Source organism: Procambarus clarkii, chromosome 75, assembly GCF_040958095.1.
Source record: "Procambarus clarkii isolate CNS0578487 chromosome 75, FALCON_Pclarkii_2.0, whole genome shotgun sequence".
In the NCBI taxonomy this organism is placed as follows: domain Eukaryota; kingdom Metazoa; phylum Arthropoda; class Malacostraca; order Decapoda; family Cambaridae; genus Procambarus; species Procambarus clarkii.
Window position 1 is genome coordinate 22,739,904 of NC_091224.1, and position 19,251 is coordinate 22,759,154.

The following is a 19,251-nucleotide window of genomic DNA, read 5'->3' on the forward strand; positions in this document are numbered from 1 at the left end:
TTTTCAGTTAGAGTGTTTATTAATGTCTAAGTTAACAAACTACATATTATGATGCAATGATCTTTATTATACAGATGTCACTAAAAGGTAGCACAACACTTAATACACTAAAGGCCATATTCTGTAGATTCTGAAGAGGATGATAAAATGCTTGGAACGTTTCAGTTCTAGGCGCTTGCTATTGGCTGTGACTCGAGTAATTTGGGCTTTGGCTATTCAAGTTCACACAACTAGAACTCTCCAGGTGGGATTTGTCCTCACTTGACAGTTATCTATAAAATTGGCCCTATGAAGCACCATTGCAAAACACTTGGTCTATAGATTCTCATCAACTTGCGAGCAGTCGAGATGAAATGTTCGTGTCATAATAACCACACCAGCTATTTTCTAATCTCATAAAATGAATTTTTTATTTGGAATTACATACTTCCAAAAGATTCACTATAGCGCGTATAATGTGGATCACACAAAGGAAAACTATGTGGGAAGACCTGACCAAAATTTGTCTCCACAAAATCAATGTGTTAATGAGCACAGGATAAAGCTGGATTCTTGGTCAATGATCAAATGTTCACATATCCCAGATTTCTTTCATGTAAACAATTATAACCCACAGGAAGCACTCTTGCATTCACACACTGCTACTACATGCTGTACACACATTACTTATTTATGTAGATAAATTATACTAGATATAATAATAATAGGCAAAAGTATCCCCTCACACAAGACGAATTCTCAAGCCATTCAAAATTTGATTCAATGAACTCTCCTGAAGCATAAATAATATGAACAATACTGCACAATGCATCTAATATGAGAGGAATGTGGATGCAACTGCAAGGATTCTCAAGATCACTGTACAGTATGCATGGAGAGTCATCTATTTGGCATGACATGAGCAGAATAATGTCTTTTACATTAGAGATGACATGCTCAACATACAATCAAAATACAATACTAAACTTATTCATTCATCACAGTTGCACAACACTCTTGGTTTCACACAACAATATAAAACCTAAATGACTTTCATGTCATTCAAATGCACATGACTCATGTCCTCAGGTATTTAACAAAAAAATATATATACAGTACATATATATATATGTATTTAAGGAGCTGCTGAAGATGTAGAAGTGGAAGTTAAGAAGATTATGTTGTTCACCTGTTAATATTACTAGCAGAAAACTGCCAGATTTGGCTCAGGAATTAGATGCATAGAACAGCATCATATTTTGAAATCCCTGTCCATTGTATCTTTTAATATCACTAGTAATGGAGTAAGCCGTAACTGTCTTGTGTGGGAATGTACACACCAATTTTTGATATGTGGCATATTATTCATACACAAGGATATCACAAAATCTTAACATTTAGTGTCTAAGGCCTATTAATATACCTGTTTACTATGCAGATGAATGCAACTAACCTACACTTATAATTGGCTTTTAAAATGAAAACTAAAGCTTTGACATTATGTACTTCTTGCCAAACTCCAAATGGAGTCATCGTCTTATCATTTCTCTATGACAGGTACAGTATAACAGTTATTTAAGAAGTCATGGATAAACCTGAATAATACATTATACAGTATATATATATTTGCATAAACAATTTATCATTTTAAATCAAAACACAAAACACTAACCGATTCAGAATGCAGTAAAAATGCAATTAAATGAATAAACTCTAAACATGAATTACACATCTTTTGATTTTTCATAACAAATAAAAACCTAGACTTTAGCTTAACTTTAGTATGGTAAGCATCCAGCACACAGTCCTCTCTAAACGTCTTCATTATAATGATAATAATAATAATAATAATAATAATAATAATAATAATAATAATAATAATAATAACAACAATAACAATTTTGTTGTCAGATTACAACATATAAAACCAGTACACTTGACACAAATGATCTGTGACCTTTGCCCTTGTGTGAAGACCTTCTACTGTACCATGTACTAAAACAATATACACTACGTTATTGTATCTGTAATAAAATGTTTAGCCAAATATAAAAGTTATGATAAATAATATTGTTTAAATGTCTGTTGCTCAAGTTTTGAGTGTATTCAATATGATTTTGTAAAGGCTCAAGAGGAAGGTTTTAAGTTCCCCAATTAGAGATGCTATGCGCAATGGTAGTGTCCAGGAAGGAAATAGAACATTTTCACACATGCTTTAAGATATCAACAGGCAAAGGAAGTCCTGACACATTTATTGACAATGTTTCAAATAAAATATTGATAATTCAAATTACAAGATCAAATACATGTGCACAATGTATTTTCATGCAAAAATTTAAATTAAAGTTCATAGCTGTGAAGCATTGATTTAACCAAGTTTTTTTAGTTATTTTATTTAATCCTTTTTAAAAAGTTACATTTTACAGTCTTCAATAAATTCACTGTTCCATTCTACTAAATTTGTTGTGCATGAATATAAGTGTACAATATACCAATGATCTTGTACAAGTACAAAATAACTCTTAAGAAGTAATGCACTTGTTTACTTAGAAAAGTTTCCGCTTCAGTCATTGAAATTTTTCTACATTTTACGCGAGGTTCAAGTTGATCAAACATGACAGCAACATCACCAGCATCACAAATTAAAGTCTAAGAAAACACAAATTAAGCCATTCCCTTTGAACCTAAAAAAAATACAAATGTCCTGTCATCCAACATGACAACATACACAGTCAATGCTCTTGATCTCTGGAGAAAACAGCATCTTCAATACCAATTAATAAGAAGCAATTTCCATTTGATTTCACATTAAACCATTATCTCTCAATTATTGATGTATTGTACTGTCAATTTGGTCTTTTCTACCGAATACAATTTGTCTTAGGACAAGAGATGAGCTGTATGGTATACAAGTCTGGAGTACCGGAATTGGACTTAAGAATGAGTAGTGGCAATACCCATTTTAGGAAGACTGCCTTCACATACGACTAGCCCTCCATGTGGAAAACATCTGATAACTGGGCACAACTCAACGAGTGAAAAAATTAAAGTGAGAATTAAATTTGTGTGACTAGAGGGTTGATACAATGAAAAGAAGCCTAACAAGCATATACATAATGTGTGAGTGTTTGAGTGTGTATACTGTATCTGTGTGGGCACAGGTATGTGGTTTGGGCTATTCAACCTGTCCTCACACTTAACCACTGCACTGCGCAAAGCGCCTTTAGGCGCTCAGAGAGTTGTGCTTTTTGTTTTTTAATTTGGCTATATTTTAATGTTTTTTAATGTTTTCATTACTATTTGTGTTTTGAAATGGAAATAGTTGACTTTGGAAACATTTTGACATTAAATTTACTTGAACATTTGTAAAAATAACAAAAATATGTCCTTGACAATTGCACCAAGACGTTTTTGCCGAAAATAGGTGAGCAGTGCAAGGGTTAATGCACTGCTATTTTGATGATATTGACCACATCAAAATTCCAGGGCTTTTTGGTGAAATTAAATGCACCATAATATTGATGCTTTCTCTGACTAACAAGCATTGGCTTCGATAGGTAAGGTGGCCTGCCTTGGGTTAAACACTTTTGCTTAGGAAAAACAATTCAAATTTTACGCTTTTCAAATCATGTGAATGATTGGGTGGGAAAGAAACCAGTATGAGCGTCAGTGGTATATGGTCAGAACCCACCAACTGTAAACAGTAAGAAGTCTAATATAGTACATGGATTGATTTTGTACCAGTACATTCTTCTCAATGGATAAATAAAAATTATTCTGAAAGCTAATTGCTAGAAAATCTGAATATCTATATTGATGAGTAAACAAAAATAATGTTGCCATGACCATGGATTAGAAGCATCTCTTAAGAATGTTAATGTGTATGATGAATGCCATATAAGAGCATGATGTTCAATGCTTGATACATACATACTACACACTGAGAAGTCATATTCCGCACAGGTGAGTCACGCCACACATTGCACAGGTGAGACACACCACACATTGCACAGGTGAGACACACCACACAATGCACAGGTGAGACACACCACACATTGTACAGGTGAGACACACCACACACTGCATAGATGAGACACTACACACTGCACAGGTGAGACACACCACACACTACACTGATGAGACACACCACACACTGCACAGGTGAGACACACTACACACTGCACAGGTGAGAGACACCACACTGCACAGGTGAGATATACCACACACCACACATGTGAGACACACCACACACTGCACAGGTGAGACACACCACACACTACACTGATGAGATACACCACACACTGCACAGGTGAGACACACTACACACTGCACAGGTGAGACACACCACACACTGCACAGGTGAGACACACCACACACTGCACAAGTGAGAGACCCCACACTGCACAAGTGAGAGATACCACTCCACTACTACACAGATGAGATATACACTACTACTACTACACTGCACAAGCAAGATACAACACAATGTGCACAGGTATGAAATACCACATACACTATGCAGCTGAGGAATACACATCACACTGTTCATGGCTGAGAAATACCACACTCCCACCCACCAAGTGTCAGCTTTATGCTTTCAAAGGTACAAATTGAATTTCCTGACAATTCAAAATTTTGCATTTAGAGTATTGAACATTGCATTAAAAAATTACAACAGATAAATAAGCTTCATTGAATCCCTTGGAAGACCCCTAGTATCAAAAGGGTTATATCTGGATAAACCACCACTCACTCTACTAGATATGTATTATGAGTGCAATAGGTTGTTTCCTTACAGGGTTTCTTTCCTGGTTAATGCTCATGTAATACAAACGTAACACTATACAGCATGTGATCACCTATTTTGTCTCTATTTAGGAACAAAACACACACAGTAAAGTTATAATGAAAAGCTCTCAAGGACTGTATGCTGTACATTTCAACGTCTATGTGATTAGAGTACTTTAAGAAATAGAATTTGACACCATTGGATAGCTGATGTAGTGACAGTGGTTGAGGTAGCACAACAGGTCCTAATAATTAATTTCTAAAAGTTTTATTTTTGGTGTGGCCAGCTTAATTTTTGTTTATAGAAGCCATGTTTGGACTACAGTACCATCAACTCAACCTCTCAGCTGTTGTGTTGGTAGCACTGATAGCCTCTAAAACAAATACAATGTTTATATAGAACACATAAAACAATATTGACAAAAATGGCCAATTATTGTGTTAACACTGTAACCCAAGTTAATGCATGGTTCAGAAAGAGTACTTAAGTAGTAAGCTGAAAACTCAATATGCATTGCTTTAATTTAAAGCTTAAATGTTTAGGTAGATATGTATTAGTCTCTATTACCCAGTTAATTCAGTTCCTGCTCTTCAGAATAAATCACTTCTGTGTTAATATCTGTATGCCAGTTTGATTCATTTGCAAAGCAACATACATTAGTTATCTAAACACTGTTCCTTGTGGCTTTAGGAGCATATTTCTTAATTCATCAAACTTAGTCTATGTATCAAATGCCTCTTTGTTGGAAGTGCTGCATCTCCAAAGTAAGCAACAAGTACTTGGTATTTTATCACACAGTTATCTATAATAAACATAAATTTGTTGTGTACACATATTCAATAAGTAATATCTCACATTGAAGAAACATAGCCCATTCAGAATCTTATTTAAAGTCAGATTCACTAAACACTTTTGTACATTTAAGCGCTTGTGCAAGGAGCACACATGACACTTGTTAAAGCATTTTGCATATTGACTTCATTAGCCAACAGGTTATTCAGTTACCATCTGTTTGCACTTTAACACACCAAGTCACTTGTGGTATTTAGACTTTTATAAAGTTTTTTTTCAAAATATTTAATAAAAATAGTTTTTTCTGTTTTACAGGCAAAGAAGGTTTCCTCATCCTTATCTAATTAGCAAGGTTCCTCTCCATATTTAAGTGTGTTATCCATAACTGAATCTTCTCATGGGTTCAATACATTCTCTCTGCTAGATGTAGTTTCTGAAAAATTGTCTTGCTTGTTTTTACATCGTTATGCAAGCTGGTGATCAAACACTTCACTTTTTTTTTTTTAACTTGCCTATACATTTATTTGTCACACACAAACTTGTTCTATTATATGATGAATTGTGAAGACAGCAAGACAATGCAGATGTCACCGAGATAAATGACTTGGTCTCGTGTCCTGCATTGCTGGGTTACATGGGTCTCATGTCTTGCTATGCTGGGATACACGACATGGTCTCGTGTCCTGCCATGCTGGGATACATGACATGGTCTCGTGTCCTGCCATGCTGGGATACATGACATGGTCTCGTGTCCTGCCATGCTGGGATACATGACATGGTCTCGTGTCCTGTCATGCTGGGATACATGACATGGTCTCGTGTCCTGCCATGCTGGGATACATGACATAGTCCCTAGTGTTCTGCTATGTTGAGATACATCCCAGAGCTGTTCACTATTCTGACTACCGTGCTAGGTCACAATGAAGTAAAAAAATAGTGGATGCACAAGAAATAAACGAGGGAACATACATGAGTAGTTTATAGTATGGGGTCCCCTACCATCACGTATACTTTCGAAGACGAGAGAATAATTTCCAAAGAACAAAGCTGAATAAAGTGGGATGCAAGTAGCAGGATGCAAGTACAGTAGTGGGATGAGAATAGTGGCATGATAATAGTGGTATACAAGTACTGTACAGGCAGTTGGATGCGAGCAGTGGAATGAGATTAGTGGGATGAGTAGCAAATGATGCTGGGAAGGTATTAAGATGAGAGTAGTGGGATGAGAGCAGTGGGATCAGAATATAAGAATGGGAAAATTGTAATTAAAGTAGCAGGATGACAATTATTGGTTGACAGCAGAGAGATGAGAATAATGGTAAGACTGAAGTATTACAAAGACAGGATGGCACAAAAAGATGTACCACAAGAGGCATATAGTTGTTTATGGACAGAACACAAGCACTTAAGATTCTATTCCTTTCAGTAAGTGCAGGTGAATACGTACTATATACACAATACCTCACACAGGGAAGATTTCATTAGTCAATCTACATTTTACTTCATCCATCTATACTTAATTTTACTGGTTTATCCAAATCTCAAATGTAATGTAGTCCAGCATCTTTGCATTTTCATACTTTTCTCACTCTGTCTCTTACCTCAATAGGACAATGTTATATTCCCCTGATCATTTACATAATTCTTATATTTCATTTGAGGTAATCCCCTCTTGCCAGCATGATGAATGTTTGGCATCTGGGATCTTATATCTCAGCCATACGTTATGCACACTACAAATATCATGCATGGTGTGAGCATTCTGCAAGCTATGAACAAAATTTATAGTATGAACATCAAGTATGCCATCATCACCATCACCACAACACTGTGAGCATCATGCATGGCACAAACTTCACAAATGCCGTGAGCATCGTGCACGTTGGTGCTAGGTGCCAGACGATGCAATATAAGAGGCATGCAGTAGTTTATGATGTCTATTGTGATGTAGAAATAATTTTTAGAGCTTGAGAATATGCTAAAATTATTCCGATACATGGTGGTGGTCCTCAACCAACTGTTTTGAGATTTTATAGAGAGCTTTGGAGAAAAGCTAAAGTAAGGGAAATCATGGCACTACAGAAGACTTTAAATTATAAGTGTGCTGTTGAGAGACTTCCTTAAAAGGTTTATCTAGAAATTAAACCAATGATGGATAACATGTTGATTAAAAGTTTTTCCCTGTAAATAATTTATTTATATTGAGGGGAATGTGCAACAGTTGGAAACAGTTACAAAACAACTTACACATGAAAGAATTATGTAAACATAAGTAAACTGACTACTGTACTTGAAAGATAAAATTTTGGTCAGTTGGTTAAAAAATAACAAAAATGAATAAAAAATGAAATATCACAGTAATGCCATTGTGCAATTTATAAAATTGAGCTTTAATACTAAAAATGCAAATGGTGCCACAGGAAAGCAGGGTTTAATGGTGGTAAAAGGAAGGGACATTGTCAATGACAACAGTAAAACAGAAAATTTCAAGCATATAATAATTGTGTTTAAGCAAGTTCATCATTTTCTTTGAAAATCCCATCTTACATAAGTAATATACACTGCCTTGTACAGGAAATTTGGGTGGTACATATATTTTAACACATGAATGCAATATGAAATTATGAGAATTTAGACACAGTAATGAGGAGTACATTTTTGCTGATGTGTTGGACCCTTATCCCAACCTGTATTGAACGAGTGGAGCATTTCTCAGTGAAATGCAAGTTTGCTGCCATACAAAAGGTAAATTTATTGACTTTCCAAAAGTGGGAGGATATAAAGAAGTAATGCAGAGGTTGAGTGAATCAAAAACCAGATCAAAAGATGGAGACGCCCAAGAATAACAATTATGGGAAGATGCTAATAACTTGAGTAAAGTTGCTATGAGGTACACACACAGACAAAAAAAAAAAAAGTAAATGCAAGCATGACACCATTTTGTGCACTGGGGACTAACATGGAAAAATATGACAGGATGTATCACAACCTGTATTGATGAATCTGGTTTAGGGAACAGCATATGCCTAGTGGCCGAGGTAGAATATGCACAGGTCGTGTTGGACCAAACTATGAGAAGAAACGACTCGGATAAGAGACATTTTGCAGTATGCATGCTGGATATCATACATTTTTCTTCTAATCACATTATCTTGTTTTAAATTTATTTCACAAATAGTAGGAGTCAGAAGCCAATCATCATCAAGGTCTGACATTAATAAGGACAAATTTGCTGGCACTTAAAAAGAGCATTTGGCAATCACTTTATTTTTCAAATATTTGTAATCATGTTATCAATAACGAATAATCAACACTCTTATGTTAGATACAAATAAGTTATAATATACATAGTGCCTACCCTAAAAATATGTTTCCACTTTATGACGGATTATGGGAGAACTCCGAGGCACAAAACATGTTTGCCTCCTATATTAAATGCATCCCATCAAATACAGCCTATCTAGATATTTGAAATTATTTGGACATTTACCTTTGAACGTCTGTTTAAAAAATCAACGTGTTAACAGAGAAATAACAAGATGTACACAATAATTTTTTGATATTAAAAAGGAGGAAATCCCACTAAACTAACAGCCTCTGCAAGTAGAAAGAGAGCTATTTTGTATTTTCTTGGCCAAGTAAGTGTCATCCTTTTCACACATTATACTAAACATACAAGCTTGCTTTGACACAAAAAGATGTGGATTCCTGGTAAAGTTGATAATATGCAGTAATTACTAGTGAAAGCTAACTCTTGCCTATGAAATGTCAAAGTTTCCATATTGAGTCTAATATTACCCAAAGTTCAGTATAATCAGCAATGGCATACATTAATTTTATTTTTGCTCATTGTGCTGTTAGTTATGAACAAATTTATCTGACACCCACACACACAGTTCAGTTGTGTGTTCCTAGCTCTCAAATATCAACAAAAGCCAGCCTCACAGACTTGCTCTTTACAGGAAATGTATCACAGTTTATACAAATATCCTAAAATCCCAAATTTGATGGGAAGATTCTGCATGGGCCACTCTAGGCAAGGATGGACACAGCACTGTGGAGGCAGAGGAATGCAAATTCCAAAGCACTACAATGCTATAATTCATTGCCAGTTTGTACTCATCCCCAGTCACACACACACACACACAAGGCTAAAGACAACACATGCTGCCAACTCCAACAACCAAGACATGTGGTACAGGGTTTCTGTTGAGCCCAGGCTGCCACTTGCCAGATACTGTATATATGTGCAACTCGCCTCAAGATTCAAATTTTGCCTCGATAAATATTTAGCTTATTAATAACTGGAACTAAACCTATGAAACCAGAGGAATAATTTAGCAGGTAATAATGTGAGAACAGTTTCTGAGGAGATAGTGGCTTAACGAAGTACAGTATCTGCGTCCGAGGCTTTAACAAAAAACCTGTAGGTTATCACAAGACTTACAACCATCATTTAGTCTTCAATTGAAACCTGGCTCCTTAATTTCCACATGCAAAATTCAAATGCATTTGATTTACTACAAAGCTGAGGGCTTATTTTTTGTCATAAAACTTGATACCGGTAAGACACTGGTTGATTGCTTAGCTATCACAAAATCTCTTCGTTGGCCGGTGACAACACAAGGAAGAAATGGCCAGCTCCCACTCCCTCTCGCACTATCCACACATTATGTCTATCAATGTTAATTCTAAGTCAAGATAATTGCTAGATATTTCTTTTGGGTCATCATGTATACTTATTTTCCAGTAATGGTAAATCATTAAATGCTTATTTATGCAAGTATAATAATAGCCGAGAGTAACGGAACTAAACAAGTCCAATATGAACTTGACATATCCCAGTGACGTGGAGGAGAGCACAAGCAGCACGAGCAGCCTTAACTAATGACGATGGATGTGACTATGTACATATTGCTGAGATTACTGCTAGCCATTTGTGTCAACTTTGGTGAAGCCACTTTGTCACTCTTGTCTGACAAATCAATGCACTATACTAACTGCAATCAAAACACAGTTAAAAATAAAGTAAGATTACATGGAAATGCTTGTTTTATAGTGTGTGGTGTGTGTGTATGTATGTATGTATGTATGTATGTATGTATGTATGTATGTATGTATGTATGTATGTATGTATGTATGTATGTATGTATATATGTATAAGTGCATACATTACTATCATATATCAAGTTAGATACAAAGGCAACCTTGCATTGCCAATACAAGTGCCACGTAGAGTGAACTTGACAATAAAGTGACAACGTATGCACACTTGAAAATGGCGATATCATCTATTATAGAATGAGCTGTTAGGAGGAGGAAGATGATGAATCTGAACTGTCATCCTTGGTCCTGCACTTGAGCGACTCGAGGTATTCTTGCTGGCTGGCTGCCAGTACCTGGGCAAGAATGTCTGCTTCGGCATTTGAATATTCCGATAGCCCTGAAACAAATTTTTTTTTTTAGCTAATTTAGAAATGCTATATATTGTATGCAGAATAAGTCATGATAACAAAACTGAAAATGAATAACCCGACCCCCCCATACATGAAAAGAAAGGCAAGTAATAATGTTTCTATCCATCCTGGACCCTTATCAAGTTATGTCAAGGAAGAGATGTACTGTATTAATCTACTTATCCAGTCATCTATCAACTGATGCCAGTTATTCATCAGCCAAAATAAAGACTGAGTGTGTCTCACCCCATGTGGATAAAGAGTAAAGACAACTTTATCTTTATAAAATCACAAAGATTCACCATTTCCTTTATGCCTTCACTGTAACCTAAGTACAGTATTAGTACATTCACTGACTGGGGTTGGTCTGCACTATAAAGCAATTACAGTAAATTTATCAACTTTGCAGGATTCTGAGTAACATTGGAAATTTATGCAGATGAGTTGGTAGCAACAAATCATGAACACGTGCATTGTGGGCAGCTCAACCTCAAGTGGTCGAGCGACGGTCTCACTTCATGCAGGTCGGCGTTCACTCCCCGACCGTCCAAGTGGTTGGGCACCATTCCTACCCTCCCCCCTGTGCCATCCCAAACCCTTATCCTGACCCCTTCCAAGTGCTATATAGTCTAATGGCTTGGTGCTTTCCCCTGATAATTCCCTTTCCTTCTTGCTATTGTACACACACACACAAATTATTATTGGTGTTCAATTTTTAACCTGAAATTTATGCATATTCCAGAACAAAATGATTGAAATATTAACAATTATTAGTGATTATCTATATAAAGAAGACTTTATATATATAAACAAAGAATGGTTTGAAATACATTAGTGTAAAGTGTTTTGAACTATAAATATGGCATCTATTTCATTACTTAAGTGAGGGTTGTGTTATTGTATGCCATGTGTATGGAATACCATTTTTCACAATTTTTAATTTTTAATTCAAGATGACATTTAATTATTTTGTATTCCATATACAGTACCATTCAGTTAAACCAATACTGAATGCTGGTACTCTACTATCTAGATTGAGTGCGTTTGTTTAAATTTACTGAAGGAATGGGCAATGAGCCATTATTTATCATTCACTTCTAAAAGGGTTAATGCAAAATACATTAATTAAAAATTCAAGTGAATATTAACTGCTTTTTCTGCATATAATACAAGCAACATTTAAATACAGCATTTGAACAGTTTCCAATACACTGTATTCTAAAGTTTAAAATGTTTTTAATTATCACCCCCACAAATAATAATTAAATAAGGGTTTATGTCAGATACAGTAAATCATCACGCGAGACTGTGGCATGACTGTCAACAGTGCATAAGAATTGGCAATGAAATGATTAACTTCAAGTAGGCTGTGTGGGAAGAGACCGATATTTCGTACAGGCAGCAAATCATATGGAATGATTTACACTTTGCCTATGAAACACATTATACATTACTCATTTTGCAACCGTAAATTCTTTTAACTAATAATAGGTGATAATATATTCTAGGCACATTATACTACAGTGTTTTATCAATTGCATCAATGAAGACATCATATTATAATTTTGTATTACTTACCAAATATATTAGGAGGGAGGTGATTTAGGAAAGATGCTCTCTCATTAACAGTGAATTCTCCTATGGAGGAATATCCCGAGGAAGAAGGCATCGGGTCTTTGGAGGAACCAGGAACTGCTGGGTCATGGTCAGGTTCGGAGCTCGTCTCTTTTGAGCTTGACGATCCGCGGAGTGAGGATGAACCCCTCGGTGATGTGGAGCCGCGAGGTGATGTGGAACCACGAGGCGATGTGGAACTGCGAGGTGATAATCTAGCCAGCTCGGTGGCACAAGGGGAAGAACGAGGAGAGCTACGAGAAGTTTCTGACGATCCTTCTGCCTGAGAGCTCTGATGGAGGGGTGAGGTGCGTCCTCGAGTACAACGATCACTGGAGCTGGAGCCAGATGGTGATGATGGGGAGTGCTGTGCAAAGAGAAGAGAAGAGAAGATGAGAAGATGGAATAATTAATCATATAAACAGAGTAAAACAATTGAGCATTAAAATATATAATTATGAAAAGTTACTTTTTCATAATCTTCAGCTGCTTCAAGTAAAATTCCACTGTTTCCTAGGATATCATGTAGTGAGGGTAGTTAGGATGAGAGAGTATGAAATAGAGAAAGGCAATGGAAAAGGATACCTTGTCAAATAGCAGAACTTGCCGGAAATAAACAAAAACAAATAAATAGGTAAGTGAATATCCGTGAAGAGGTATTAATCTTGGACTTGAGCAACAACTATGTACACTGAATATTAATAAGTATAATAATCAATAAGACTTGAGCAACAACAGTACACTGAATATTAATAAGTATAATAATCAATCTAAATTTGTGTGTTGCATCTGGCCTAATTCACACACTCCAAGTCTTAAAACTCAAAGGTTATATCTTTTTTCTAAAAGGACAGACCTAAATGCTCATTTAGTTGTTAAAAAATATTCATCTTCACCTGGCCTTTGGAGCGTTGATCATTTTCGCGTAGCCACTGGAGGTAACTCTCACGTGCCACCTGCTCTTCTATAGCTTCACTCGTGGCCTCAAAATCCGTAGCTCTGATCTTATCCTCCAACATAGCCTGAAAGCAGTCATTCTGTACACTGTTCTTATGCATAAAAAAATACATATAAAATTATTAATAACCGTGCAAACAATTTCAAACACAATCATTAAAGATCTGCATATTTAACTTAACCATGTAATGTTCCATCACCTAACACCAACAATGAGTGGCGTACACACACCGATCCATAGTCTTCGCTAACTACTGTGTCTGTGGGGTTAGTCTCCATGAAGCATACTCACTCAAGTGATAAAACCCAAAATTAAATAACTGGCTGACCTTTTACTATGTGATGATATTTTGGGCCACTCTCTCCCTAGCATCACAGTTATTTCTCGGACAGTTTTTTTTAATCTCAAATGTCTTTTTGTTATAGGTATTTTTCTCCCATTCTCTTTTTTTATTGTGCCTGTTCATTTCCTTTCCTATTTCAAAGTTAATCCCAGGAATAAGAAACCTTCCTTATTCAGAGATTAAGAAAGTTTAATTTATTTTCTCTAGAAAGATGAAGAGTAAGGAGCCAGATTTACTCACTGGAATCTATTAATGTAAATTTATATTAATAGTGTATAGTACAGTATTAAGAATATGAAGACAGACGTATAAAACTCAACTAATATTGTATTCGTCCATACAACAGTACATTATTCCAACTAATGATGTGATACAATCACATATGTATCATCTACTTTATCTGTTTTAAAGATTTACTTTCTCCTTTTCCCAAGTAAAATACAAATATGATTATAATGATTACATGAGTTGAAGTACAGTATATAAATAAATGAAAGGGTATAAAATAGGTTATATTAGAAAGCTAAATATATCAACACAAAATAGAACACAAAACAATGGACATAAATTTGGGAGTAGGGTTTATCTTTGGAACAAATTACTGAATAACATAACAGACATTGGATCACTGAATTGTTTCAAGTACTGTATATGCTAGATATACAAATGAATGAGTTAGGTTGGGAATGAATGTATGCTGCCTTGCATGGGCCAATAGGCCTTCTGCAGTTCCTTTTATTATGATGATTTAAGAACATAAGAACCAAGGTAACTGCAGAAGGCCTATTGGCCCATACGAGGCAGTTCCTATTTATAACCACTCAATAAAAAGAGGAAAGTAATAGGAATAAGAAGGGGCTAGTAAAAGGAAAAGTAAGGGATTGTAAGAGAAAACAATGGAAAGAAAAGGAAAGAGAAAGAAAGATAAATGGAAGGGTAAACTTATGTTAGGTCACATTTGTTAGAAAGTTTGGAGCATTTGGGTATATACTGTGAAAGGGAAGAGTCAACAGCAACAAAGCCAGGACTCAAGTTTATGTTGGGTACATTGTGTATAAGGAAGAATGGTCCAGGATGAACCGAAACGTGGTCGTCCCTTCACTTTCTAGTGTGTAGTTTGGTCATCAAAGACGAGACTTTCTATACTGTTGAAGGTTCAGGTCATTTACAGTAACCACCAGCACAGAAGATAGCACGACACAGTCTTCAAGTATTGTTCATTTACTGACCTGCTCCAGGTGAACATTTTCACTCTGCCTGGTTGCCTCCTTCATAAGGTTCTTCTCTGCCTGGCCTGGCTGGAAGCCCGGCAGGCCCAAACCTACACCAATTGTGGCCTTGAAGGGGTCCACGAGGCTGTTGTAGTGTGTCCCCATGTGGTAACTCAACCGAATAGGTTCATTATCTGTTTGGAGGCTGCCCTGAAAACTGTTTATTGGGTCTGAAAAAAATTTATACACATTAATTAATGGCACTTAAATAATAGAGCTTTCAAAAAATATTTATCATCATATTCCAATTCATCCTCCTGTTTATATAATAAGTTTTTGTAACTATGCGCACCATAATACAAAGATTGACGTACTAAGTAATTAGATAATAGAATTTGGTACTATTCACTTTATATAGTCGGGAAAAAATGAAGCTAAATAACAAGCAAATATTCCCATGCCTAGTATAGCACACATGTGTACTGTACTATATTAGGCCTCAAATATGGTGCATTGGGCCTAGGGGGGGGGGGGTTAGATTAGTTTGTCATTGCAACATAAATAGAAAATCTTTCCCAGTTTGTCCAAATTCAATAGTACCAATTTCCACTTTCTAATTGCATTATACGTCGGTATATGTACCATGGTCCACATCATTACTATAAGTACAGTACTACCAAAGCAGGAGGAGAGGCTGCATATTTACAGTAACTCACACCTTAACATTTATCCATTAATATTGAGAACCAGTGCCTTTTCATTAATATCATACACAGCAAACGATTTCAAGTCATCCTACAGCACCTGCACTTCAGTACTCACCTACACTGTAGCAATATACTTCAATAATGCGGTTATACATTTCTGACATAGCTGCTAATTCTATATGGTTGCCAAAACAGTCGTCGCGCCTTTTCCTTTGGACGTACGTCTGGAAGTTCTCGGATACAAAGGGAGCGAAAGCGTCTTCATTTAGGGCCTGAAGAAAATGATTAAACATGACTTAGTATTATAAAACACTGTCTACAGGCAACTTTTCAATTTTATTGAGAGAGATAAATAACAGCAACACAATACCTACAGAAGGCAAGCACCAAAGTCTGAAGTCAACAACAGTTGTGCTCAACATCACTTAAAGCAGTTATTTTAACATGAAAACTGACACATTCCTAATTTAACATTTCAAATGTATGTCATGTCATACATAAAGCACTTTCACATTTTATAATTCCACATATGTGAAAAGGGATGATGAGCTAAATGTTTCAATCTCATGAGGGTAATGATAATGAAATGTCCAAGAGTGGCATATCTCAGGACATAGAGTGACATAATGAGTACAGAGGACTACAATAATGAGTGCATGATGGTGTGAGAAGCATGAGGTGGAGGTGTATGTAGTCAATGTCACGGTGGTGTTTGTAACAGTTGCGGTGGTGATGTTTTGTTATGGTCATAGTTAATGGTGTACCAATACTAATATTTTGACCAATCCCAATACTTCCTAATTGCCCAATACAGTACTGTGTAAAAGGTATTCTATTTCTACCATCATTCAAGTTATTTAGGATGGTATAGAGCTAATATGGCTAAAGACAGATATAAACAGTCTTAATTAACCTTTAAGTTTAAGAATTAGAACCCTTGAAGCATGGCAAGAGGATTTCATAAATTGTATATTCCAAAAACAGTGTAGAATGTGAATTCAACAATAAACAGCATTGATCACATTTTACTAAACCTGAGGCTTACTATATAATCCATGCAGTGTTTTCGAACGCTGCTGTGCATATCCTGATCACCATAAACTTGGTCAGCAATTGCACGGAAGAGACAGGCACCGTCCTCGCGCATCTTCTTGATCATCAGACCCTTCTTTTTCATTTTCTTCTCAAACCTTCGCTCTTTCTGCATGAACAAAAAGAATAACACTAATCTATGGCTGGGCTCAGGACTGGCGAGTTCAAGAAAAGTAATTGTAGAGCTAATACTATCAGCCAAATGGATTAGAAAATGGAGAATCACCACAGCTTGACAAAATCCAAATAAACAGGAATAGTCTGCCTTGTACCTGGATTGTACCTGGATGGGGTTCTGGGAGTTGTTCTACTCCCCAAGCCTGGCCCAGAGCCACCCTTGACTTGTGAAAGCTTAGTCCACCAGGCTGTTGCTTGGAGCGTCCCACAGGCCCACATTCACTACAGCCCAGTTGGTCCGGCACTTCTTGCAGAAAACGAAGGTGGAGTAAAAATCAGATAGCCAATTGCCATCCAAAGCTCCAACACGATCTTGGGTTATGAAACTGCTAGACTTCTAAACAAGTATCATATGTTAATGAGACAACAGCTATAGCCTAAAGCTACATTGGAAGACTATACAGATTCAGGCAAGCACTAATCCACATTAAACTCTACCATTATATTATCATCACACCAGAGCTGGGACACCTTACAATCCCCTTGACTTAACCACTACGGTTTAGCTCAAATTAACATGAATAATCCACTTTAATCCACAGGTGTACAATGCTCTCTGCAGGACAATGATCCTTCGAATCATTGAAAGGTAATGAAAGTCATCCATAGACATACCAAGCCTTCAGGATATCATTTCATTTTATATTTGTGGCTAGAAACTGAGGCAAGCATTAATAATGTTTAAATAGAAATTTTAATGCATGGGAAAAAATGGACTTTTGTAGGTATCTGGCTTTTATTTCCACAGTCTCTACATGAATAAAATGTGTGTGTAAACTGAGGGCTGCCTGCATAGAGAATGTCACCAATTGGTACAGATAAGGAGATACACCTACCTCTTCCCACTGATCTGCAGTTAGGTTCCACCCAAACGGCTCATATTCATCGCCACTGTTGTAGCCACTGTGGTCATTGTCCTCTTCATCTGGGGGTTGTGATGGCCCGGCCTATAATATCAAGGGACATTACAGGTGCCTGTAGTACATAGTGTTTTGTTGGGAGTTCTGTATGTAGAATATGGGTGTCAGCATTATTTCACACACATGAAAGGTTTAATTTTGGCAGCAAAACAGTAGAGATGAATGTATACTGTAATAATAAATTCTCGTGTAACCATTTTCAATATTGGCTTCTTCTGTAACCAATTGTATATATTTACCTCACCTGGTTAAATGGTGATAGCATTTATCATGTGTAAATTCTAATACTGTACAGAAAAAATTAACAACATTCAATATATTCTATGAGAATTATCTACAGAGGCTGGCAAAAACTGAACATTCTAGTGCTTAATCAGACAGCCATTTTCCTGCTATGGGTAACAGTGTACTCACCTAGTTGTGCTTGCAGAGGTTGAGCTTTGGCTCTTTGATCCCGTCTCTCAACTATCAATCTACCACATCACTTTCTAATGTGTTCCCTTTATTAACTACTCAAACACCGAAAAAGTTCTTTTTAATGTCTCTGTGGCTCCTTCGCGTACTCAGTTTCCACCTGAGTTCCCTTGTACGAGTACAACCCATGCTAAATAATCAGTCCATATTTGCCATGCCAATTCCCTTGAGAATTTCCCTGAGAATGTCTCCCCAAACTCTTCTGTCTTCCAGCAATGTGAGGTGTAATTCATGCAGCCTTTCCTCATAAATCATACCTCTTAGTTCTGGGAATAGTCTAGTGGTATACCTTTGAACCTTCTCCAGCTTCGTCTTATGCTTGACATGGTATAGACGTCATGCTGGAGCCGCATATTCCAGGATTGGTTTTATATACATGATATACAAGGTTCTAAATGATTTTAAATGAGTCTTCTTACCTATCAGCAACTTTGGGGTAGTCTCTAATTAATTATTAAAAGAAGCCACCAAGTCAAGGAGATCTAGCTCTTTATGCCCCACCTCCTGGTCATTCATACCTGCATGCAAACATTAGGTACGTGGGGCTCATGGTGTCATCAGGAGTTCAACATGCACAATGAAATAAAAAAAAATGTGATGTATTTGAGATAATATTGAGGCTGTAGACTGGGATCGAATCTGAATCCCTGATATCCATGACTTATTTTTTTTAATTATTAACCATGACATTAACCCCTGTACTGCGCTCACCGAGATATCTTGGTTGACGGGTGGTATG

The 19,251-nt window shown here is 36.4% G+C and overlaps 1 protein-coding gene across 2 annotated transcripts in view; it reads right to left on the reverse strand.

Moving 5' to 3' along the window:
• The window catches only part of LOC123771713 (OTU domain-containing protein 5), a 31,301-nt gene continuing 12,050 nt past the window's right edge, over positions 1-19,251 (reverse strand). For both annotated transcript variants that reach the window (XM_045764416.2, XM_045764415.2), the window contains 7 exons: positions 17,955-18,065; positions 16,895-17,050; positions 15,965-16,121; positions 15,161-15,372; positions 13,527-13,652; positions 12,595-12,997; positions 1-11,003 (listed from right to left, as the gene is read on the reverse strand). In XM_045764416.2, the coding sequence (XP_045620372.1) occupies positions 10,870-11,003; positions 12,595-12,997; positions 13,527-13,652; positions 15,161-15,372; positions 15,965-16,121; positions 16,895-17,050; positions 17,955-18,065 (1,299 nt within the window). In that variant the 3' untranslated portion in view covers positions 1-10,869. The remainder of the gene's footprint in view (positions 11,004-12,594; positions 12,998-13,526; positions 13,653-15,160; positions 15,373-15,964; positions 16,122-16,894; positions 17,051-17,954; positions 18,066-19,251) is intronic.